The following is a 25,000-nucleotide window of genomic DNA, read 5'->3' as shown; positions in this document are numbered from 1 at the left end:
TTTCTCTGTCCCTGTGAGGGCCCGTTTCCATTAGTAGGGTTAACGCTCACGTGGTTCATATGGGGTACAAAACTAGCACCTCACATAAATGAGTACCAATGCCCTAACTGACTGACATCTGTTCGATAGATAACTTCTAAACCATTCGATAGAATCTTTTGATACGCCAAGATTGCGTCGTTTACAGAGCAGTATGGTGTGGTCCAGACTACCTTTTCCGCAACTGAGAACCGAAGACAGTTCCCGTTCGGTAACGGTATGACGTCCAACATAGTTTCTTGTGATTGGTCATGGGGCTCCTGCGGGAGTCTGATTCGCGGGAAATTCAATCCAAAAATAAAATCAGGGCTGTTGTTCGCTCCTAGCTATAGACTACTGAACGGCAGTTGCCTCTTATCATTTATAAAATAATTGGGATAGTGCGCGCACTCTCATTGACCAACAGCTGTGTTTAGCTGAGAGTATGGAACACGGCTGTGACATCACACGAATTTTGATTGGTTATGTATTGTCAGACGCGCGTTTTGATTGGTTGGTAGGAAATATGAGCGTATATCAAGAAAATCTGTTTCAATCAAGAATTTTCCTTCATTTGTCTAATTATCTTTGAGAAATATTGAATAAAAGCAATAGAGGACTTCTTTCCGTGTTTCCATGGCCTCATCTAAACACTCGGGGAAGTTGGGAGAATTCATGCATGAACAGTTATGCAAACCCTCGACTGCGTCTCGGGTTTGCATAACTGTCTCGAATTCTCCCAACTCCCCCTCGTGTTTAGATGAGGCTAGGGAAACACGGAAAACGTCCTCTATTGCTTAAATATAGACAGACACCCATACGACCTATTTGGTGGATCTAAAAAAGGATTCGTCTTTAACACGCACTTAAAATGTAAATTCATTTAATTCATCGAGTCCTTCACCGGAACAAATGAGCCCAACAAATTGAATGAATGAATGAGTGAATATGTGGTTGACCACTCCCCTAGCGGCTTTTCAGGGTCAATGAACAACACTTTACCAGATTGCTATTATTTGTTCTTTTTTCTTTTAGTTTTTTTTTTTCTGGCGGTAATGGCAGCCGTGCAGTTTAACGTGATCTTTAATGAATGACAAGTAGTTAACAAAGGTGACCCCAGAACAGAATGTTTGAGCGACCACCACACCGGGGACTATGTCCCCTACTCTTCTCGGACAGTGTGTGTTCTTTAACGTCTCACGCAAGTGAGGTGAGACGGGGCCTACGGTTTATCGTCCTTATCAGCATTTGACCCTGACTGTTGGTCCGACCGGGGTTTTGATCCCGCGACTTCCCGCATGCCGGTAGTCCGTGCTCAACCATCTGAGACAACCGGTCGACTGAGTCGTACCAGCGAGGCGTAAGACAGGCCAGGCCAAAAAGGCATGCTAAGGCCCCAAGAGGAGGACGTATGCAAAACATAACCTACTCCCAAACTGAGTGGCTTCATAGCTCAGTTGGTACAGCATTGCACCGTTGGAGGCACCTTAAGGACGGTGCCTACTAATTCAACGGTATTTTTGCTCCGGTTTATGATTATGCAGAAAATGTAGATCTTAACAAGTGTTATTGAAATCCAAAGAGAAAATTGGGGGTAACCACGCATTTTTGAGAGATAACTGATGAATAATATTTGGGAAAAGCGTTAAAATACAAAGCAATGTATGGCGTTCTTTCTCAAATTGAAGCTTAATTATCTCTCAAAAATACCTGGTCACCCCAGGAGCTCCTGGTCACCCCCAATTTTCTCTTTGGATACCAAGAGTACTTACTAAGATCTACTATTGCCGGATAGTTTTAAATTACGCAAAAATATCCCTGTATTAATAAGCCCCACCCATAGGAAATCCGAGTATCTCGAGATGCGGAGAACGTATGCGCAATAACAATAGTAGGCGCGGTCCTTAATTTTTCATGTTTTCATGTGTCTGCAAGGGACAATTGCTTAGGATGGTGCCTACTATAGTTATGGCGCATACGTTCTGCGCATTTCAAGATACTCATTAACACAGGGATATTTTTTGCGCGGTTCAAAACTATGCGGAGAAAGCAGAACTTAGCAAGTTAAGGTACTGCTGAAAAGAAAATTGGAAGTAACCACGCATTTTTCAGAGATAATTAAGCATCAATTTGGAAAAGAACGCCATGCATTGTTTGTATTTTAAAGCTTTTTACAAATATTGTTGATTATCTTTGAAAAATGCTTGGTTACCCCCAATTTTCTTTTTGGATTTCAATAACACTTGTTAAGATCTGCTTTTCCCACATATTCAGTAAACTGCGTAAAAAAATACCTTTGCATTAGTAGGCACCGTCCTTAAATTGTACAGGTAAGTGCTAGGACCACTTCTCTTTTTTGTCTAAAGATTTTTCTGCTTTTACTGTACAAAATCAGGAGTGATCCACAGGGATGGTCCATGGAACTGGGGTCTATGTTTTGTATGCGTCCTCTTCTTCAAAGACTGATGTGTGATGTGGGTAAAATATTCAATTAATCTTAAATTATCTCTTACTTTTAAGTTTACCTGCTTATCTTGTGGTTTGCGGCTCGTTTGCTCAAAGATGATCTGTTCAGTGTCAACCAATCAAATGGCTTGCTTGTTGTTGGTTATTGTCTGACCAACCAATCAAATACTTTGCTACGCTTGCTACACATCCGCGTGGTAGCCAATCAGAATCCTCGTTCAGTCAGGTACGAGTCTAGACGAGTCTAGACTTTGTCTAGACTTGTTTGAGTGAGTTTTGCAGCAATTTGGTCAAGTTGCACATGGCGAAACATGGAGAAAAGTTAATATTTGTCGACGTGTATAAAGTTTTTTTCATAACCGAAATTTAACTATGCTTTTGCAATTGTTTCATTCGAAAAGAGGGTAAAGGCCTGGGGACAAGGACCTCTTTGTTCCCGGAAGCAGACGGGAGGCAGTGAGGCCGCTTGAAAAAAGAACAGCGTTTGATTAGCGAAAATGGAGGAGAATGACCTAGAAATTTCAACCGTTGAGATGCACACAGGAGGTGAACCACTACGAATAATAACCTCTGGTTACCCTGATATAAAGGGGGACACAATTCTTGCCAAGAGACGCTACATTCGGGAGAACCTTGATCATATCCGCAAGCTTGTGATGTTTGAACCTCGAGGACATTATGACATGTACGGCGTTGTCCTCGTTCCACCAGGCAGCGAAATAGCTGATTTGGGAGCGATCTTTATGCACAACGAAGGTTACAGTACAATGTGTGGCCACGCAATCATTGCGCTCGGAAGATACGCTGTTGACTCGGGTCTCCTCAGCACCGACGTTTCTCGCTCAAGTGTTGGGGAAGTGCCAGTGTTCATCGAGTGCCCTTGTGGTGTGGTCAAAGCTCTCGTCGAAATCGACGAAGGCAAACCAGGTGGCGTTCGCTTTATTTCTGTTCCCGCCTTCGCGTTTGGTCTGGACTTGGAAGTCAACACCGAGCGATTTGGCAAAGTAAAAATCGACATTGGCTTCGGAGGTGCATTTTATGCTATTGTCAATGGTGACCGTTTAGGTATTGACGTTCGTTCATCCCCTAAGAATGATATTGTAGACGCTGCAAATGTGATTTCCAGCACAGTTAAGAGTCAAGTAAGATTTCATCATCCAGATAGCGAAGAGCTAGCATTTTTGTACGGTACAATTCTGACTGATGGAAACGACATGTTTCATGGAAACCCACAGGAACCAACGGCGAATGTTGTTGTCTTTGCAGACAGCCAGGTAAACATTCAAATTTGATATAAATCAAGTTCGTTTTTCATCATTCTTGAATTCAACTGCTTGAGTATTTTCTTTTATAAAGATTCTTTTCCAAGAATTACTTCTTATAATTATATGAACCGGGTTAGAAAATTTAGGTTACATTTCTAACGTACTTTTGCAAAAAATAATAATAATAAAGAAAAAATGTCAAAATGGCTTCATAAAGTTATGCCCCCAATCTTCAGACTTTTTGGGAGATTTATTGCATTCTCTTTCGCGGATTTTAGGGAATCAGGATCGTCTTTTTAATTTAGAAGTAATATTCAAACTTGAAAGCGGCAACTTCAATTTGTTTGTGTCGCATATTAAGAATTTTCATCAAACCTCTTTGATTTGCATATCAGTATAAAACACCTGGCAGCGTTTTATAAAGCTTATCTTATATGGATATTAGTCTCTCTTCCCTGATATTTTACGTCGGAAAGGATACCTTTTACTTATGAATGGAAATTGTTCATTTTTTTCGTAGCAGGCAAAAGCTCAAGTATCTGGAGTAATTGAAATTTGTTTCCGGGAAAAAAAAATTCAGTGCCTTGGTGTCGCCTTAGAAAAGGCAGCTAATCAACAATGAGTCTTTTAAAAGGTTTCTTTGTCCAAGATCGCTTTCACCTTTCAAACGTAAATGAATCGCGTAATTAAGGCTTTTCTGAGCAGATGCTGCCTCCTAAAGTTGGGTATCATAACATGGGATACCGCAGGCATACCACGTCATAAAACCAATCGAATGCCTTTTTATTTTTCCTCTTCGTGGTCAGAAATGTGCATACCCCTCAGATATTAAATTAAGCTCCGATCGGGGAATCTAATTTTATGCCCTTCAGTCTTTCCAAACCCCCCTTATGATGATTAGAACACCAACACTTTCCCCAACTTTCTGCCATTGGGTTTAACCACTCAGCCATGGTGACATAGTTTTCATTTTGCGATGAGAGCAAACATTTAGTTCACCCATTGTTATAGTTCACTGTAACTGGGCAATTTAGATGGTCATGCTCAATTGTATTGTTTGTTTTTATCGCTTGATTCAAAGATCCGGAACTAAAATATAATAATATTATACAAACTTTTTTTCTTGTGCAGTACTGCAAATTAAGGAGGCCCTGTTAGGGGGGGTGCCCATGTCCTCCGTCTGAATTTCACAGCTAGCTATGTCGCAATTTCGGAACATTCTTGTGTCGCCTGTCGGAATTTCAGTAATAAATTTTAGCTCGTTGCCCCTCTGACAATCCCCATTCGCTGGAACGACGCCAACGGCACATATGGCCTCTATCTTTAGTACTTTTAAGCCCAGGGTTTTGAAACTTTTTTTAATGTTTAATACCTATTCAGACTACTTGGAATAGTTGTTGAAGTCAATGAAATTCCATCTAAGAAACTATACAAGTGAATAAAGGCCTAATCTGGCAAAGCAATCAAGCTATAATAGCGTTTCTACGATTCTGGTAGTGCAAGAGTCTAATGTTTCTTCCTAGTTCAACTCTGATTTAGTTGTCAGACTGTGCTTTTCTGTAACTATAACAACCCAGGAGGAAGGACTTTATCGACCATTCATTATCCGCAAGGCATGCGTTTACAAAAGGTCTGTGAAAAATCATAGTTAGTAGAGGGGACTGGTTATGAAACTTGGCAAACTTCAAAGGGTTAAACAATAGCGCGGTCTCTGATGTTGAATAGACCCGTCACGTGACTCTGACCGTGCACAAGTTCGGCACTCCGACGACTCGCTTATGACTCTAATAGTGATGTATTTCAATAACTCGCTTATGATTTGGAACACGGAGATGAACGCGATCAATAGAGAAAAAAGTATCTCTCTGACAGACTGATGGAGTGCGCACGTGGGTCATGCAGGGAGAACATGATACGCAAAGCGGAAAAGTCTTCAAAGGGAGTGATGCACTGAATACGTCAATCACATGAAATGAACAATCAAAACAGCAGTAAAATGAGATGTTCGCCTTATTAGCCATAATTGGCCATTATTGTTAACAATGATCATTATTAAGTAATTATGAGGAATTGTGTACGCGCAAATGTTCCGCAGTCCGCAGAACATTCACAATTCTGAAATTCGCTGTCGGTCAGTCCTGACATTTGTGTCGCTTTCGCTAATTCGTTGTAATATTCTGTCGGTCGTCGCCAGTTCGTGGCTATTATGTCGCCGGTTCAAGGCCATGTCGCTTGTCGGAATTTATCCCTAACAGGGCCTCATTAAGGAACCTCGTATTTTGCGATTTAATATTTGGCCGTAGTGCAAATAAATCAAAGTGGAAAAATGTATGCTGTAATAATAGTTTCTAGTGCTTGCAATTATAATAAGACACTGCCAGAGCTCTGATGGGTACTCACTTACAAATCGCTGGCTGTATTTCTTGTAAACAAATAAAGCCAAAGTAAAGCAACTCACTTCAATTAATTTGTTACACGAAATTGTTATTGGAAAGGTAATTAAACATTTAAAACCAGTATTCTCTAATCTACTCTTAGTAGCGAAGTACTAGTGCACCTCAATCTGTAGTAAATGCACAACTGGTGATCTAGTGTATTGGACCTGCCATGTCTCATGCATTATGTGTGAGGTTTACTCCTGGTGATCAAAAACATTGATCTCACGCATCAAGGACAATTTCTCATGCCTGATGCACAGATCCGGATAGACTTGCTAAAAGTTGACTGCGAGAGCCACAAGCAAATTTGCCATGAAGTAGCAAAGTAAGCTAAGTTGCACTCAATGTCGAGTTCATAGGCCTTTGAGTCCAAACTGTGATGAAAATAATGTGAGTCGGAACATACCATAATTAAGAAATGGCATGTTTTAAGTGGAATTGGAGGGACTGGAAACGAATAATGTTCGAAAACGTTTTCAGATACTGAAAAAAAGTCAGATCAAAAATCTCAAGCTTTTGACTTGGGAAAAGTTGGCAGATATAGTGTATTATGTACATGGGATTTTATCAGACCATGCAATATCATACTTTTTTAACAAAAATGCAGTGAATGTTTGGATGTTAATATTCTCTCTAAAATCACTGGAAATGGCATGTTTGTGCTTTCTGATTTTCTGATTTCAAAAATTTTCTGGGGAGCATGCCCTCAGACCTCCTTTTGCAACCTCTGCTAGTTACTAACATTACTTAGCTAGTGAAAGCACCGAGTTTCATCATACATCTGATTTCTACTTTCCAACTGTTTTAATATTTGTTTTTTCTCATTCATTTTAGCCCTTCCAGTTTCTTTTTCTAGCTCAAAATTCAAAAGGTTATTTTGCTCAAATGAGATAAGAACGGCCATCATATAGATAAGTTTAAAGGGGAAACTTAATTTATTGAAATCGCATCCTTTTGGAACCTTAGTGGGCCAATCAGTATGTTAAGGTTATTTACAACTGTAAGCTAGACAAATGTTCCCAATTCAGCCGTATAATGTTCAAGTTTCTTCACCAGGTTGACAGAAGTCCATGTGGGTCTGGCGTGACAGCCCGTATTGCTGTGCAGTATGCTCGTCAACAGATAGGCCTGCACCAAAGCCGTGTGTTTGAAAATGGTTTGGTGGGTTCAAAGTTCACTGGCCAAGCAGTGAAGGAAACAAAGTGTGGGGAGTTTGATGCAATCCATGTCGAAGTTGCAGGTAATGCTTACTACAGTGGAAAATGCTGCTTCACTATTGAAAAGGATGATCCATTTAGGGAAGGTTTTATTCTAAAGTGACACTGAAAAAGAGAATTAAATAAGACAGTAAAAGATAAATTAGGTGTTTGCCAAGTTTTAGTATAATATTATTTTTACAACTAAGTGAAATACAATTGTCTGGATGAGTGTGGTCCTGAGAAGGACTGTTTGGGATGACGTTGACCAACATTTTTGACAACCTGAGTAGAAGTCACCTTCAGAGTTGACCTAGAAGTTACCTTCTACTTGGTTGACTCTAAAGATGATTTCTGCTCATCCTAAACAGTCCTTCTCAGGACTACACTCACCTATATAATCATAGTTACCGGTATACCAAAAAACCACCCGTAAGTGACTACCCAAGATGTTAAGCCTAGGTGGTTGCTTATGGTAGGTGGTCCCTTTCGAGATCTCAGACCATATTGAGTCAACATTTTGCCTCATTAGCATTTGTGGTAACTGCAGAGACTTGTGCCAATGCCAGTGCCGATCTAAACCCATGTAATAACTTTTAGTAGTCACAAATCAAAAATATTTAAGCCCTCCCAAAGTATTTATTCAGAGTATCATGGTTTGCTTCTGACAGGCTACCTGTCTTTAATAACCAAATTTCTCAAAAGAAGAAGCAATAAAGGCAAAGTGGCTGTGCCCAGATAACAGTCCAATTGTCGAGAGCCGGATATGGACTAGAAATCCCATGTGAATACATTTTTTACGGAGACGAGACGTCAATACTTTGACTGAACTCAAAAATAGAAAACCTTGGATATCACTTAGACTAAATAGGGAATGATTGTATTGACTGCACCGAATACTGTACTTCGATTTTCCTACTGTATTTCCCTTTAAACTGGTGACTGTTCTCAAAAGGACACTCAGTCAGGAAATCATTTCTAATAGGACATTTGCATGATGATGCCATATGACTACAAGTTCTAGAATCCTTCAGGTTTCGCTTGTCTCGTGTTAATTAGAGCTATTGTTATTTTTACGCCACTGGGAATACAAAATTTAAATGTGAACAGAAAAACAAACTGAATTGTGGTAGTTGTAGTCAAGTGACGCCATCGTGAAAATTGCCTATTGCCACCTGTCAAGTGCTCGCTTGCGAGAGGTTCCAAATATAGTGATTTTACTTGGAAACTTGGTATTTTGGAAAAGTGTTCGCTGAGGAGAGGTGGTCCCAACGAGAGGTACAACTGTATTTGTATTTCACTTAGTTAGTTGATTCATGGGCTCAAGCCATTTAAAATATTATTTTTTGCTCAGAGCAGGTATAGGCAAAGCAGGGCCACCAAATGCAAACTATTAATTATTATTGAAACTTTTAAAGAACTGACACAAAGAGTTTAACAATTAACCTTTTTCTTTATTAGTAAATTTCAAACACCATGTAAACTCCCGGAGGTGGCTTGAATAATCAAACAATCAATGTGTTGCAAACTCTTACTTGATCTCATAAAGTTAATAACGTTTTAAGATCCCAGAGTTGTTCACTCTGGTGTAGAACGAAAACTGGGTTTTTTTGAACAAGCTGATAGAATCGCTCTATGTAAAGGAATCCAGGTGACCCTCCGATTCCTGATCCCAGACCGAGGATTCTGGATTTCAAAGAGTGGATCCTGGATCCTGGATCCTGATTCGTGGATTCCGGATTCACGGAATTCCACAGAAATAGCTCCTGGATTCCATCGAAATCTGTGGGTTCTGGATTTCATATAATGGATTCTGGATTTCATATAATGGATCCGGGTTTCAAAGCCTCACATTTGCTGGATCCTAGATTCTGGATTCCTTCACATCGGGTGAGATAGAGGGAAACTCCACTCTAAGGGTGCTTTCGATTGACCGTATTCTGGAATAGGAATACATGGAATAGAAGTTAGAAGTCCTTCGTTTTACGGAGATTCACATTAAAATTGTAAAAAACCGGCGAACATACTATTTTAAACATATCTTTATTTTCCCTTGGTGTTTCAAAAGTGCCAGACATACCGTTTTAAATCATCACTCCAATTATTCTTATTCCGGAATAGAATCAATCGAACGCACCCTAAGGAAGGTTGCGTGCAGTGGACTTTTTTGCGTTTAACTTTTTGTTGAATTTGGGGTAATGTGAGTGGCTTATGGTGGAGGAGTTAGAGGAGCTTTCCCGTTGGTGGAACCACGGTGACATGAATACAAGAGACACATTCATTGATCCCAACACACTTTGTCATTACTTTATTCATGTTATTTATGTCACCATGGTGAGAGAGAGAGAGATTTCTATTTTTGCTCACAATTTATTTAAACCAGGTGTCCTAAAAGGAAAGGAACTTTATTTAAGTGTCTAGTCGTTCTAGCGCTGGAGCGCTAATTGGGGACACTGTAAACCGAAATTAACAATGAAAGTAAATCAAGTCAAATCAAGCCTATCTTTCTTAGCAACAAATTATAAAACATCAAGAAATTCCTTGCTCTTTATCTGAAGGTTCGGTGAGTGGCAGATTGATATCCAGAGAAGAAAGTCATTTTATATCCTCAGTTTTTTCATGCACAAACAGATAAACTCGTCGACTGAAAAGGAATTCTGGAAATTGCAAATCTACGGCCTGCAAATATTTCTTTTTATTATTCAACACATTGTGACAATGTCCAAATATGGTCATAGCGCGCTCAATATTCGTCGTGCGTACTCAACAGATATCCTACGATATACGTAATTTCGTGTGTCGCGGTGGAAAATGGTCGTTTTTCCAGATTTTTTTTGTAACAAACGTAGAAAATTGTGCTTTGTCATCAATGTGTTGAATAATAAAACAATTATCCTGCTCAATCTTGCGGAATGTCGCTTGATTTTAGCCAACTTGGCCTACGGCCTCGTCAGCTAAAGATCAGGCGATATTCCGCGCGATTTCGCAGGATAATTGTTAAATACCCTTTTCTTTTAATACTAATAAAGCTTTCTAGCCTTGCTACAATAGATGAACTAAAGAGGGGCCAGGACAGGGGCCGATCTAGGATAAATAATGACCGGCTTCAAAACAACGAAAAAGTTTCTAGTGGGGTCCGGGGCATGTTCCCCGGGAATTTTTTGGATTTTAACTCTCCAAAGTTCCCCTTCCCGTGTTTTTCTGACTGATTTCCGTGAAACGATGGAAACCGGTATGGGTGCGCCCAGTAGCAGGTGTAAGTAGCATGAATCGAAAACAAAAATGAAGCGGTCACCATTTATGAAAGTGGTCAATGGTGGTGAACACCCTAAATTTGCATACGATAAGTATTTTTGTTGATTTTAAAGACGGTCCAGGGATCCATATTCATTTTTATCAAAGTCGTCCGCCGGGCAAGTACGTCTTCTGATATACTTGCCCGGACAAATTTTGGATTGCCCGGGCAAAAATGCGGAAGTATAGCAAATATCGATAAAATTACTTGTAACTTGAGCAATCGTGTTTTATTTTACACACTCGTCAATAATTTTGACTCTGGAGTATTTTGTTATTTGCACCGTGGGAACCCGATTTACAGTGGTCCATTTCTGCCGCTGCAAAATGTACTTGAATGTAGCTTACAAAGTTACGATTCAAAGACCCAAAGTTTCGACGCTCCTGCTATCAAGATTTTGTGTTTTCCTGTTCGTAAGCATCATGTTCTGCTCCACTTGTTTTCCTTTTTGCCGGAGGTGGCGACACACCTTGTAGCTAACCCCACATTCTCAGCCGAGACCACGAGTCACTCTTTGCTCTTTGTTAAACGACTGCTAACAACCATGCCAGCGGCTAGATACATGAAAATTGAGCCTGCAATCGTTTGAAGGAAAATACCGCGTGGTCAAAGATGGCGCCCAAACTTGAGATCTCGCATGTTCATTCCTTTTTTTCTTGAAGTTTCCATTGAATGAAAAGCGATTAGAACGAAAGTACATTCTATATTATAACATTTGATGGCATTCATAAAAAGATATTTATTAAAACATCACTTGTCCAACGGACGACCTTTGGAGTTCTTATAGTCGTCCGGGCGGGTTTTTAGTCATCTGGGACGACTTCGAATGTGGATCCAAAACGTATCGCAGTTTTCACATCCCTACATTGAAGATTCCACTTTAAAACTGCAGGACCTAAGATACCACCTAATAGGCCATTTCCGAGTTCATGTCTACCTCCTCTTCAAAGCGAGTCGAAGTGCGAAGTTTTTCTTATGAAAATTGGTTTTCATTCATATGTAAAGTAGAACTAATAACCATCACAAATACTTCGCAGGTTCGGTTGCAACCTGGACATTTCGCAGGATTATTACCTTCGCCCGTAGGGCCAGGGTTTGGTGAGACATCGCCAGAAGAAGCAATCTTTGTTAATTGAAAGTTGGAATCGGCATTGGCGTAGTATGAAAGTTGAGAGGATAGAAAGCGCTTTCCATGTGCACCGCTACCGGCCAAACGGCGGCTCAACCGAGAGCCTGCACGGCAGCATTGGTGGAGCCGGTGCTGTTAACGGAGTTCATTAAGCCATGTAAAGTTGAGCCATGATATGAGATGGCCGTCGTTGGGGACTTTGGTCCATTTTCAGAGTGGAAAACTAAAGCAGATGCGAGCAATAGCGCTGTTATGGCGGAGCAAGCTAAAACACGTCTGCCCTCCATGACTCGTTCCAGGGGGTGACCCGAAAACACTGACCCCCGGTCCATGGACCCCCCCACGGACCGGGTCCATGGACTGCCTTATGGACCGGTCCACGGACTATCTCTACGGACCCCCTCTACGGACCACCCTAAAAAACGGCCGTTGGCAAAACCCGGATCGGATCGGATCGGATCGGATCGGATCGGACCGGACCGGACCGGACCGGATCGGATCGGATCGGATCGGACCGGATCGGATCGGATCGGATCGGATCGACAAAACCCGGACTGGTTCAATATCAAAACTCCTGCCAATAGACACATGAAATCCCTGGGTCACCAGTTAAGGTTACTTCCCACCTTCACGGGTGTCCTTCCGGAAAACGTTCGTACTTGCGTTTCAATAAAATCATTGCAAACTATACATCAGAAGAAAGCTTAATAAATGTGGACAGTTTTTGTATGCAAGGGTCAGCTGAACAAAGTACAAGTGCCGGATCTTGGGAGATCTGACCAGCAAATAATATTTAGACTAAAAACAAAATAATTATGTAAGGCTGGTTCAGTACGGCTGTGAGGATATATAGTTTTTGTTTGACCAATATTTCGTCGGGTACGGCCCGACTTCTTCAGGGAGTTATGTACGAGTTATGATTTAACTCCCTGAAGGAGTCGGGCCGTGCCTGACGAAAATTGGTCAAACAAACACTATATATCCTCACAGCCGTAAAACCAGCCTTGCATACTTATTTTGTTTTTAGTCTTAATAAACGTAGTTTACGCCAACAGATATAGTGTAATCGGGTATCGGATGCCGCTTCACGAGCAAAATGACTTCACAGTGTTGTTATTCACAAGCCATCAATCAACGAAATTGTCTCAGGCGTTTTCGATATTCTGATTGGTTGTTTAGATATCCGCATCTAAGGTTGGAGTAGCCAAAAATATGCGAGGTATGTTGTGTAAATGGACGCCATGAGAAATTATTCTAAATATCGGAATCTCCTGACAAGCTTTTTTTGATTGATGGCTTGTGAATAACAACACTGTGAAGTCATTTTGCTCGTGAAGCGGCATCCGATACCCGATAAATTTAACAGAAGAACCCTCGGCGGTTTCACGTCTTACCGGCGCCAATTCTAACACTTACCAAAAGAAAAACTCGCTAAAGCAGTATATTTATCATAAACTACATTTACTAAACTTTCTTCTGATGTATAGTTTGTTATGATTTTATTGAAACTAACGCGAGTACGAACTTTTTTCCGGAAGGACACCCGTGAAGGTGGGAAGTAACCTTAACTGGTGACCCAGGGATTTCATGTGTCTATTGGCAGGAATTTTGATATTGAACCAGTCCGGGTTTTGTCGATCCGATCCGATCCGATCCGATCCGATCCGATCCGATCCGATCCGGTCCGATCCGATCCGATCCGATCCGATCCGATCCGGTCCGGTCCGGTCCGATCCGATCCGATCCGATCCGGGTTTTGCCAACGGCCCTAAAAAACACAGAATTAAAAATAAATAACAACTGAAAATTTGTTTATACCGGTTGTCTGGATAGACCACTCTTGCAGGTGAGATCTCAGCCATTACGCTCCGCAAATCAGATAATTATAAAGGCTCAGGTGTTGCCTTTTCCTTCGCTGTTTACCGGAGTGCTTCGAAACTAAGTTCTTCTGCCATTTGTTTGTTGTGTGTGTGTGTGTGGAATAAAAATACATTAAAAAAAGAAAAAGTTCTTCCGCCATTCTTCCAGGACAGAGAGATCGTGAAGACTGGGGCGAGTTCACAAACCCGCGGGAGAATGATCCTAACATTTCAACAAAATGGCGGAGGGAAATATTAAAGAAAGAAAATGCAAATAGCTTTACTTATTATCAATCTTTTTCGAAGGATTCCGGTCCACAGCGAAGGAAGGGGCAGCCTTTGTACCCGAGCCTGAGCCTTAGTCTGTTGAATTTGCGGAGCGTTACGGTTGAGATTTCGCCGATACGAGTGACACGAGTGGTCTATCCAGACAACTCAGAACTGGTAAGTCAAATCTTTAGCTTTTTATTTCAATTCTATGTTGTTTTAGGTTGGTCCGTATGGGGGGTCCGTAAAAGTAGTCCGTGGACCGGTCCGTGAGGCCAACACGATCTCTTCCTCAAATGAAAGATTATCCTTCATTGTCACTTTGCCTTAAATGAAGTATTATCCTCCATTTTGACCACTCTGTCCCAGGACTTGTGGTAGCAAATAAAAAGAAAAAAGTAAAAGCAGCCCCTGGACAGGATTTGAACCCGGAGCACCACACTTCGAAGGAACTGTTTTTATCCACTTAACCACTAAAGATCAATTGACTAGAAAATGTGCCGATTATTTACCAAAACTAATTAGTATATATATATAATCATTGCTGAAGAATGGTTAAGTCTAAAGCTTGATTTTAAAATGGTTAGCTTTCTCTTGAAGTTTGGTAACCGACATTTTTCACTGTGTAAGCTTGCTTCTTAGCGGGTGTTAATACACGTTTACAGCGGCACTTTTGGAAGAAAAAATTATTGACATTAATTAAAAATGACACCCTCGCAGTTAGTGATGTGGTAGTCTAGTGGTTAAGTGAAGGGGTTATTAATTACACGTTCCCAGGTTCGAGTCCTGCGAGTCCAGACATTAGGGTTCTGCTTTTAAGAGAAATATGTTCATTTCCCATGATCCCTATCAAGCTTTCAGTGTCCAAAATGAATGATAATACTTCATTTGGAAGAAAGTGACAATGAAGAATAATCCTTCAACTGAGGTGAGACTTGGTCCGTGAGGCAGTCCGTGGACCCAGTCCGTAGAGGGGTCCATGGACCGGGGGTCAGTGTTTTCGGGTCACCCCGTTCCAGGCTCCTTGAGACTTGCAAGGAGAAACCTGCAGTAGATCCTTAGGGTCTCGGACAAGATTGACTGACAGAATCGTTGGCTTCCACATAACGGACTAGACAATTATACAGCCAGTCAATACGATACAAAACGAATTTGGAGTTACGGAATGGAATGTGGGGTTGCCGAATTTAGTCTTATTAGGTAGGATTTGGTATTGCTGAAATCCTTTTTACCGAATGGAATTTTAGAGTACCGAATTCAGTCTTTGTAAATAGAATTTAATGGCACCGAATTTGGAGAATTTTAAACAGCCAGGATATACCCAAGGGCATATAGGTAACGCTGCCAGAGCGGGTCCTGGGAATGAGTTGAAAAACTCGCTAGCGAGAATTAGAAAACTCACCAGCGAGAATTAGAAAACTCGCTAGCGAGAGTTGGAAGTCGGTCGCATAAACTCAAGACTGAATCGCGGGAACTCGACACTAAATAGCGCGAACTCGACACAAGATCGCAGAAACTCAACAATCAGTAGGAAGAAGTGGAGCTTTTTCCTCGAAACTCGACCATCCCCAGACGTAACTTAACCTACAATTTCTATAACTCGATCGTGTCAACATGGATTACAACCTGGTTTCTTGAAAGTTGAAGGGCTTTTGGCAGTAAGGGCTTGCCATACCTTTTCCCTTTATCCTGCCCCGTCTCTTAATTTTATTTAAACGTTCCGTCCGCTTTGTGGGACATATCCTGATTTCGTTTCAAAATTGAGGGTTTTGTTTCTTAGGAGAAGCTCATTTTCTGCAGGCTAAATCTTTACAACTAGATCTTTTTTTTTTCTTCACGGAAGCGTGAAATATCCCAATGACTTGTTTTCTTCAATCCCATTTCCCGCGTCCCGCACGTGAAAATGACGATGGCTAAAGCCCGCCGCACACTTGAGGAAAGAGCTGAGCAAACTGCCTCGCGAGGCGGTTTGCTCAGCCGTTTCCTCACGTGTGCGGGGAAATTGTGGTGAGAAATTCGCCTCGCGAGGCCGTGAGGTTGAAATCAAACATGTTTGATATTTTTGGCCTCGCGAGACAAATTCCTCAATGTGTGCGGCCATCGTGAGAATCGAGCTGAGCTTGGTTTAATCAAGCAGCCAATAAAAATACACGGCATACTCACGTGACTCCAGCGGTTCAGGATGGTGTCGGAGGAAGAAATTCCGACGTCACTGAAGTCACGTGAGAATGCCATGTATTTTTATTGGATGCTTCATTGACCAAGCTCAACTCGATTCTCACGATGGCCGCACACAATGAGGAATTTGCCTCGCGAGGCGAAAAATATCAAACATGTTTGATTTTTTCCTCACGGCCTCGCGAGGCCAATTTCTTACCAAAAGTTCCCCGCACACGGTGAGAAAACGGCTGAGCAATCCGCCTCGCGAGGCAGTTTGCTCAGCTCTTTCCTCACCGTGTGCGGCGGGCTTAAGGCAACGACAACGCCATAAAAGCAAGAAGTAAAAATAATCGTGCAGCACGCATTTCAGGGCATTTTTGTCGTAATCCACAAAACAACAAAGTGAAATCACCAAATTTTAGGTTTTGACGACAACGTGAGCATACAACAGGAAATCGTTCACTGTCTATCTTCACTTTAGAACCGTTCCTGCAATTTGAGGATATTACATGGCCGCGCGGGGATACGAATTTTATCTTCGAGTCGTGAGAGATGCTTTCAGCACGAGATGTTCTGTTTATAGATATTGCTGAAATGTCTAGATTTAAAACAACTTGTTTTACTCATTTTTGAAATCATGATGATGAAAAAGTGGTCACCAACCGCTAAAAACACGCATGTTGTGTAACATGAAACAAGATATGAAAGTTATGAAAAGCAAATCATGATAATGTAAAATTTGCAATAAAAATGTTAATGTAGTAGAGAAGAATTATATTAAAGCACAAAAGAACCTTACAATGAAGAGGAAGTTCGCGTTTTATTGGCTAATCGTGTTCGTTACCATGACGTCACCTATATTCTCACATGTGAAAGATAAAAGTGATATGTTCACTGCGCGCGGTGAAGATATAATTTTTTGGTAAACGGAGAAATCCTGGTATTTCATCAGTATCTATATAATAAATCCAGTTATATGATAGTTCGTCCCTATTGTTCAAGGTGATAATCGCGAAATACTTATACGATAGAACTAAATTATATTTTGAAGTGACGTTGTTCACTTAGCCGTTGTCCTTTCTAAAACCAAGAGAGTATGAAGGTAAGAGAGGTAATCCCTCATATTGGCCCTATTCCCATCGTAATCTCTCGTAAGTTATTTTTAAATCTCCTGCGAGATCCGGTATTCCCACGAGGATTAACTGATAGCCAGTCATATGTCCCCATTTTCACGATTGATGCAAATTATTGCGTGGGAATTCGCTCAGTTGTCAACATTGGTACAAATGGGGACATATGATTGGCTATCAGTTAACTTTCGTGGGAATACCGGATCTCGCAGGAGATCTAAAAATAACTTAAGAGGGATTACGATGGGAATAGGGCCAATATGAGGCATTACAATCTCTTACTTTCATACTCTGTTGCTAAAACTCAGACGGGATTTGAAGATATGTTATTCTGTTTGTGTCACGCATAGTTGCTTATGAATGACAAACAACACAGAAGGCTAAAGGGACGTCAATGAATGATAATGGTCTATTTCGATAAAAACGACAAAACACTCCGAAAAAAATGTCCAGGATGCCAAGACATTGAAATATCCCATCTTCTTTAACACCACTAGACGACCACTAAATTGCTAGTGCAAAATGTCCCATAAAATAGCATTGTAGAAAGAACAAAAAAAATTCTCAAATATTTTATTTGCACAGAAAAACGTGATCCCAGTTGTGGTCTTCTATCCTCGGAAGAAAATCAGGAAGCACTTCTTTTAAACTTTTAAAGTTTGTTTATCAACATTTTGGCAGATCGATTTTCCAAAAAAAAGAGAAAGTTTTAATTCAAATGAGATGTACAATACACTTAATACTTAAAAACTTTTTTTTTTTAAAGCTCTCTAAATAGCAACAAGCTGACTGGCGATTCAGTACCACGTGGCTCCAGTCTCATTCAGCATGCAGTGGCCTAGAGCTAAACCTTTGCCAAATTAATATTACAACGGTTTCTTAATATTTAAGGAGAATTTCCTACCTTGATTCCAAAACTCCACGAGTGACTGAAGAGCAAACACATACCCACTGCACTGCATCCTTCACTTGATAAGAACGTGGTTTTATCTCACCTAACACTTTTAGGGTGAAGTCCCCAGAAATTTCACCAGAGCCAAAGTACGTTTTTCCACCCTGATATATAAACCTTCCATCTGTATTCTAAGGTCAACGAAAAAAAAAACATTTTGTAAAGGCAACTGAGCAAAAGGCTTGCTAACTTACTTACCCCAACTGATTCACAGTCGTAAAGTCAATGTGCCCTGAATTCGGGTAAAACGTGGCTTACAGTCATAGAATTGATTTACAGTGTGTCTATCAGATGTCAGTTGTTGGAAAAAACACGCCCTAATTGCCTAAACTGTACGATTAATGCCCTAGAGACTCAATGACTGCACATGGCTACGGTTTGAAAAGATTGTATTAAAACAGGTAGATGCTTGGCAAGATCTTAGTACGTTCCGTCTCATCCATTGCAAAAACGTGACGGGGCTTGAACAACAGATTGCTTCGAAGTTTGGTCCTTCACAGCATTACACAGATCCTTCTTCTATATTTATAACACATCAATTGTTTTTTAATCAGCACTTATGATTTTGTTTTTGTAAAATTCAGTCGTAGATGCTTTGATCAGGGAATCTACCTCTACATATTCCAGCACTCCACAAAGTCCCATTTTGATTTGTGCATGGCTGTTTCTGGTTTGGTGGCCTCATACACCATAAGTCTTTTTAGAGACATCACCGCCAAGCCGGTCACTTCTGCTGGAGAGAACAGGACAGCCACAACACCGGGGACTTCATCCCCTACTCTTCTCGAATAGTGTGCGAGTTAGTTTTTGAGGAGAGGGGAAAACCTTTCGGTGCAGAGTAGATGACCAATAATATCAACCCACATATGACGCCAGTCTGGGAATCGAACCCGGGCCAAGTTGGTGGGAGGAGAGTGCTCTCACCACTGCGCCATCTCTACTTTTTCAGATGATAATTTAAAATGTGCTCAAGAGTTTTACAGCGAACACGAGTCGATGCGATTGCATGGTCGGTTCTTTGAGGGATTTGAACGAGATCCTTTCTTGGAGACCGGTGATACTAAGACATGCTTCCAGTTAAGAGGCAATTCGCCGGTATCAAGAGAAGACCGGTAAATTACTTGGAGGACTAGGGAGATAATGTTACTAGGTATCTTAAGTGAGCAGAGTGGGATTTGGTCAAGGCCATGCAGAAGCCTTTTGAAAGCAGTTTCGAAATGCCTGAAACACTAACTAGTGCTAAGCGTATGTTTGATAAAAACACTCTATATGATAATAATCAACGCCTTAGTTTTCAGCAAATTGTTTTATTGTTCGTCGGTCTGGTCAAACGCAACGACTACGCACCTTCTCAAGCTCTAAGCAGTGCAGAATTTCGCTGCCCGAATAATCAGTAATACCAGAAAGCTCGGTCACGTGACTCCAGTCTTAAAGAGTTACGGTGACTGCCAGTTAAATCGCAACTGTACTATCGTGACGCTGTGCTTGCTTTCAAATGCATGAATGGACAAGCTCCCGTTTTCCTTTCCTCACTTTTTTTAACGCGAGCGGAGATAAGTGGCCACGAGACGCGAAATTCGCCACTATTAAATATTCTTCTTTTTAAGACCACTCCAGGACAAAGGACCTTTTTTTATCGAACAGTGTCATTATGGAATACTCTAGAAAGTAATCTTAAGATAAGAGAATCTCTTAATACTTTTAAAAGAGCATTACGAGGTAAACTCTCACGTGAATTTTTATCTTCATAGCACAATTTGTCACATAATTTTACCCTCTTCCGTATCAAGTTTGCAATTTCTTAGCTTGTCTGTGTTGTAGTCTCGGTTTTCACATGACGTCAAGGCCGCCATGTTGGAGCCCCTAAGCAAAGAAACGGCGGCCATGTTGGAGCCCCCACCAAATCCTCAATGAATTTAACTCTATTATGCAAAATGAGTTTTCTTTTGTGAGTGAAAACCAACAATTGCATTGTATTGTATTGTATGCTGCTTTGGCTGTGGCCAGAGTCCGTGTTTTTGGTGTTGACCAAAAGAAAGAGGACTCAGGCTGGGGAGGGAGGGGAATGGGCGGGACGGTAGCCTGCGAACACAGCCGACGCCGGCTGCGCTTAACAGAGATGTCATAAATAAACATCAGTGTCACGTGATTGAATCATAACCAATTTTATTTATCTTGGGTTTGTGCTTCGTTGTTAAAAAGCTTGTTTTTTTGTGATACGAGAGAGAAAACGGAGGATTTTTCTGTCGTCCAGAAATTGAAGGTAAGATCGTTACATCCGGTCGAAGCGCACTAATGCTCATTTTCACGCCAGTTGCTATTGAAATATAATGCTCTTGGACAGATTTAATTCATGACAGCTTAGAAAGCTGCCTTTCGAATTCGATGAAAATTAAAACTTCGATTTATCGCTACCTTGAAATTTCTGGTTAAAACTTTTCTATAATAACTTTTTACATTTGTGTCTTTGATAACTGAAAAGGAAACAGCTTCCTGAAAATAAGCGGTATTATGAAAAATGGTCGTGTAATTATAACCCTCGCTCGTAAATGAAAGATGTGTGTTCCTGATAATTAAAATTTATCATCGATTCAAATTTTAAAAAAGTCATGTAGCGGGTATTTCACTAATTTTCGATGGCAAAATTTTAAAGCAACTGCAGCAATTGGTTGGATATATCTGAAATAACATGAGTAGAAGACAAATGATTTAAATATGGGCGCTTTAAGACGGGTGCAAAATAATGTTTCTGAGAAACAAAAATAAATAGTCGAAGAAAGTTTAAATGATTCATGATCTGTTGGTAATCAATGCGGGATATTGATGACTGTTGTTGAAAGCTTTTCTTTCTCTGAGGAACAGACATGAACGACGCACTTGACAGCTGACCAGACTCAGCAGCATATTTTTCATTCATCGCACCTCGCAGAGGTTTCATAATTTTTCATTTCCCGTCATTTAAAAAAAAGGAAACACTATCAAACCTTTGCATAAAAAGCTTCGCGTCTAAGTTTCAGTGTTGGGACTAAAATTGCGAGAATACAAAAAAAAAGTATTTCTATGTCCTCGCTCTCGGTCTTCCAAATTTTTTTGTTTCAATTTTTGTCGTTATTCTCCTGTCCTGTTATTTTCGAGTGTGCACACGGTGAAAACTCGCGGACATCTTCTGCTCTGCTTCCAGAATTTTGCCGTCGATTTTGTAAAATTTAGCAACGCGTGAGAACATTTCTTTATTAGTTGTTTTTCTTGTTCCCGTAAAAATCTGAGTCGTCTAAAAGTTGGGGGGGGGGGGGGGGCTACAGTCAAGTCCCCGCTTACTCCCCGATCTCGTAGGTGAAGATTTTTGCGCTCTCCCCGCCTGCTGGGGAATCAAAGTCGAGTGAAAATAAGTTTAAGTTCCCGCTATGGCCCGGGTTGGGGTGGGCGGGAATTTACTTTGACAGGTGCATAAAGTCAGACAACAACACGAACAAACAAGCAAATGAGAACGTTGCGTGACTACGTGACGATCATGGTGGAACTGTGATTCTGTTTTTAACGAAGTAAAGATTACATTGTGATTTTAAAGTGTGGAGCTCAGCGAGTCTTCAGTGTCTTTGGCAGTTGGCGTATATTCCATAAACTTCAATTTCAGCAATTTCGGAAATTCTCTTGACTACGATGACTTCAACGTCTGTTTCGACTTTCCTCTGATCCGTGTAGTTACAGCTTTACCCGTAAAAACGGAGAACTGACAGAGGGAGGGTGGGGGGAAAAGGGCGCACCGTCGGCTTCCATTGATACCAGTTTCGTAACTGAAGGAACTACCGAAGTTAAAATAAATTGACTTTACTTTACTTTTACTCTTAATTTCGAAAAAACAAACTCTCATTTTCGGAAAGTCAAAGCCAGGTGCTTGCAAAAACCAACTTCGATTATAAAACACAAAAAACGAAGTACTACTACTACCGTGTATTTGAGTACATTTCTTTTCCTTCCTGCAAAACAACAACGAAAAATTATCAAATCGATGACAATGTGAGCATATGAGCATGTGAGCATAACAGTCAGCGTTACTATCAATCCAGTTTGTTATGGAGAGCGCGTATTTAAATCTTTTTCGGATTTTTGTGTTAAAGTGAAAAGATCTTCGGTAATAATTATGCGAACTTTATGGAACATTGCGGCTAAGTTATTGACGATCTTGAAGTAGACAAGGCAGTCATTTCATTTCCTCTTGAATTTCTTTTTGTCGGAGACACTTGACTCGGCACTAAAAACAATGATGCAATGTTTTAGTACGTAAAAGGTTGACAAGAAGCAGAGAAAAACTGCATGTAGAAGGGTTTCGCCCCTTCGTTTAGTAGTTTTATGAAATTGATATAGTTATCTTTGGAAGCACGTCATCGAGTAAGGATCCATGTACCGGCATAATCGTTGAAGAAAAGCGGAAAATTAACGGTAATTCGTAGGACTACGTCTCTCGGTGACTATATATATATATATCTTCTTTTTTTTTTTTGGTTTCTATCGGCCTTTGCCGTCGTCTTTGGGCTGAGGATCTTTTTTAGGATTAACGAAAAAAATAAAACAGTAAGCGTAAGAAGATAGGATAACTTTGTGGATAATCAAAAAAGATGAAACATATTTGTCCACAGAAATTTGGACAGAGATGTAAGTTTATACCTCGTATATCGTACATGTGCTTTGTGGCACACTTAAAAGATAATGTTAACGGAATGGCTTCTTCAAAGCTGTAGTCGGTTTTATTTCTCAGTGTTTCCTATAAATTGACAAGCCCAAGTTGCTATTTATGAATGTATAATTAATGTTAGTTTATTTTCACTTTAATTTACTGTAATTCGAACGCAGTTTGAAAAGAAGATCATTTCACTCGTTTTGACTGTTACGTGCTCAGCGTCAATGTTCTATTAAAGCTGGATGTATGCAGTCAGTGCATAATTACTTTTTTCCATTAAAGTTGATGACTTTCTATTGAAATAGTCCTTTCTCCGTCATGCACCTGCTTGTTCTCAGTTAATACGACCATTTAAAAGACCGGGGCGTGTTTTATCGCACTGTATGCTGTATAGACCACTTTCGTCGCAGCTGATCGAGTGCAAGTCTTCGTTAATCATCACTATCTTTTAGATTCATCTTCCCAACCGGTAAGCAATGCATTCCAGATTCCAGATTCTCTGACTAGGCTTTCAGTAGATAAAATAACGCCTTAGCTACTGCAAAGATCAAAAGCAAATTTCTGTCATTTACAGTAGTGTAAAACCTTCTGCTTTCGGGGTAACAAGAGCTTTCTGTTCAGCTGCCAAAAAAGCCTTTTTCATCTTCAATACATTGATATCCAGGGGTGTACCTTTCCGTAAGCCAAGTAAACACTGGCTTACAATTTTTTTTTTTAAATTTAAATTTAGGCAAAATATTTTATAGGCCCGAGGGTTATCGCACTGAAAAATCTTCAACACATTTAACAATTGCAATATTTAACAATTATTCCAAGAGCGCGCGTTGGATATGAGAAGGTATAAATAGCCAAGGAGGCGCGTGGCGCCGAGTTGGCTATAACCAGTCTCACGTCCAACAAGCGTGAATGGAATAATTGTTTTATTAAATTCCTTAAACTCCAAAAGTTTGGAAGTACGACATACGAGCGAAAAAAGCAAGAAAATCCGAGCGAAATCTTGATGAAGATGCGATGTCGTGTAATACCTGATGGTCAGAGAGACGCAGGTTCATCACATGAAAAATTCCTTCCTTTTCGCGTACTTCTACGTTGGAATTGATCCAAACTTTCCACAAAAAAGTTTTTATTTGCTTTATTCAGGAGTACCCAACGACCATTTTCGACAAAATTGTTCATATAATGTTGTAACCACTATTAGAATGTTTCTACGTCAATCTTCGTTAATATTTAACTTTCCTGGGAAAAAAATACCCGCTCTTCACTGCCAGCGAGCAAGAGTCTCAGGAAATGAAACTCCCAGCCAGCCATCGTGCGAGACAGCTTTTAACCAGCCAGCATATTTTAAAATGCGAAACGACACATATTGCCAGCCAGCGCATAAGGGACTTTGGAGTTTGCCAGCGAGCGTTGGCGTACGTTATGAGCCAGCCAGCAAGGTTTCAATACATAATTGTCGAAGGTACTATAAACATCAATAGTAATATATAATTCAATAATATATGAAAATTAATAATAATAATAAATATTAATAATATTAATAATAATAACAACAATAATAATAATAATAATAATAATAATAATAATAACAACAATAATAATAATAATAATAATAAGCTGTACTCACAGTTTCTTGAAATAGAGGTCCTCGCTAAAATGTGAACTTCGGAAGTAGTTGCAGGGCGATCAAGATGACACGTAAACAAATAACGCAATGAACACAGAGTCAAATGTTAGTATAGTTCTTTTTCCCCTTGGTGGTAACAATTCGGCATTTAAGTGAAATGCGACCTGCAAAGTCAATGCATTAATCATGCTGTTTCAATAAACTGGAAACCATTCCCTCAAAAGTTTCACACCAGAACTGGTGCAAAATTTCACAGCAAAAGCCATGGTCATAGTTGGTCAGACAATCACCGCAAAAGTTTCACACCAGAACTGGTGCAAAGTTTCACAGCAAAAGCCGTGGTCGTATGTGGTCAGACAATCAGCGCAAAAGTTTCACACCAGAACTGGTGCAAAGTTTCACAGCAAAAGCCGTGGTCGTATGTGGTCAGACAATCACCGCAAAAGTTTCACACAAGAACTGGTGCAAAGTTCCACAGCAAAAGCCGTGGTCGTATGTGGTCAGACAATCACCGCAAAAGTTT

At 40.4% G+C, this 25,000-nt stretch overlaps 3 protein-coding genes across 4 annotated transcripts in view; 2 read left to right on the top strand and 1 right to left on the bottom strand.

Moving 5' to 3' along the window:
* The window catches only part of LOC137986010 (trans-L-3-hydroxyproline dehydratase-like), a 25,132-nt gene extending 22,453 nt beyond the window's left edge, over positions 1-2,679 (bottom strand). The window contains exon 1 of the transcript XR_011119493.1: positions 2,544-2,679. The gene's annotated coding sequence lies outside the window, so the exon portion shown is untranslated. The remainder of the gene's footprint in view (positions 1-2,543) is intronic.
* Positions 2,680-2,725: 46 nt separating this feature from the next.
* LOC137985993 (trans-L-3-hydroxyproline dehydratase-like) lies at positions 2,726-8,949 on the top strand. Its single transcript, XM_068833414.1, has 2 exons — positions 2,726-3,758; positions 7,244-8,949. Exons 1-2 carry the CDS (start codon positions 2,982-2,984, stop codon positions 7,505-7,507), a joined length of 1,041 nt encoding a protein of 346 aa, XP_068689515.1. The 5' UTR covers positions 2,726-2,981; the 3' UTR covers positions 7,508-8,949.
* Positions 8,950-20,343: 11,394 nt separating this feature from the next.
* The window catches only part of LOC137991071 (octopamine receptor beta-2R-like), a 14,578-nt gene continuing 9,921 nt past the window's right edge, over positions 20,344-25,000 (top strand). Inside the window, exon 1 of one of the 2 annotated variants that reach the window (XM_068836199.1) lies at positions 20,344-20,438. The gene's annotated coding sequence lies outside the window, so the exon portion shown is untranslated. Of the gene's footprint in view, positions 20,439-22,756; positions 23,323-25,000 lie in introns of those variants that run through there. The other variant, XM_068836200.1, reaches the window with a different exon arrangement.

Source organism: Montipora foliosa, chromosome 2 (genome assembly GCF_036669935.1).
Source record: "Montipora foliosa isolate CH-2021 chromosome 2, ASM3666993v2, whole genome shotgun sequence".
In the NCBI taxonomy this organism is placed as follows: domain Eukaryota; kingdom Metazoa; phylum Cnidaria; class Anthozoa; order Scleractinia; family Acroporidae; genus Montipora; species Montipora foliosa.
Note: the sequence above shows the minus strand (reverse complement) of the source record. Positions and strands in the feature narration are given on the sequence as shown.

Coding starts and splice junctions, on each gene's coding strand:
- LOC137985993 (XM_068833414.1), top strand. CDS start 2,982: ATGGAGGAGAATGACCTAGAAATTTCAACCGTTGAGATGCACACAGGA. Junction 3,759..7,243: donor TTGTCTTTGCAGACAGCCAG/GTAAACATTCAA, acceptor TTTCTTCACCAG/GTTGACAGAAGTCCATGTGG.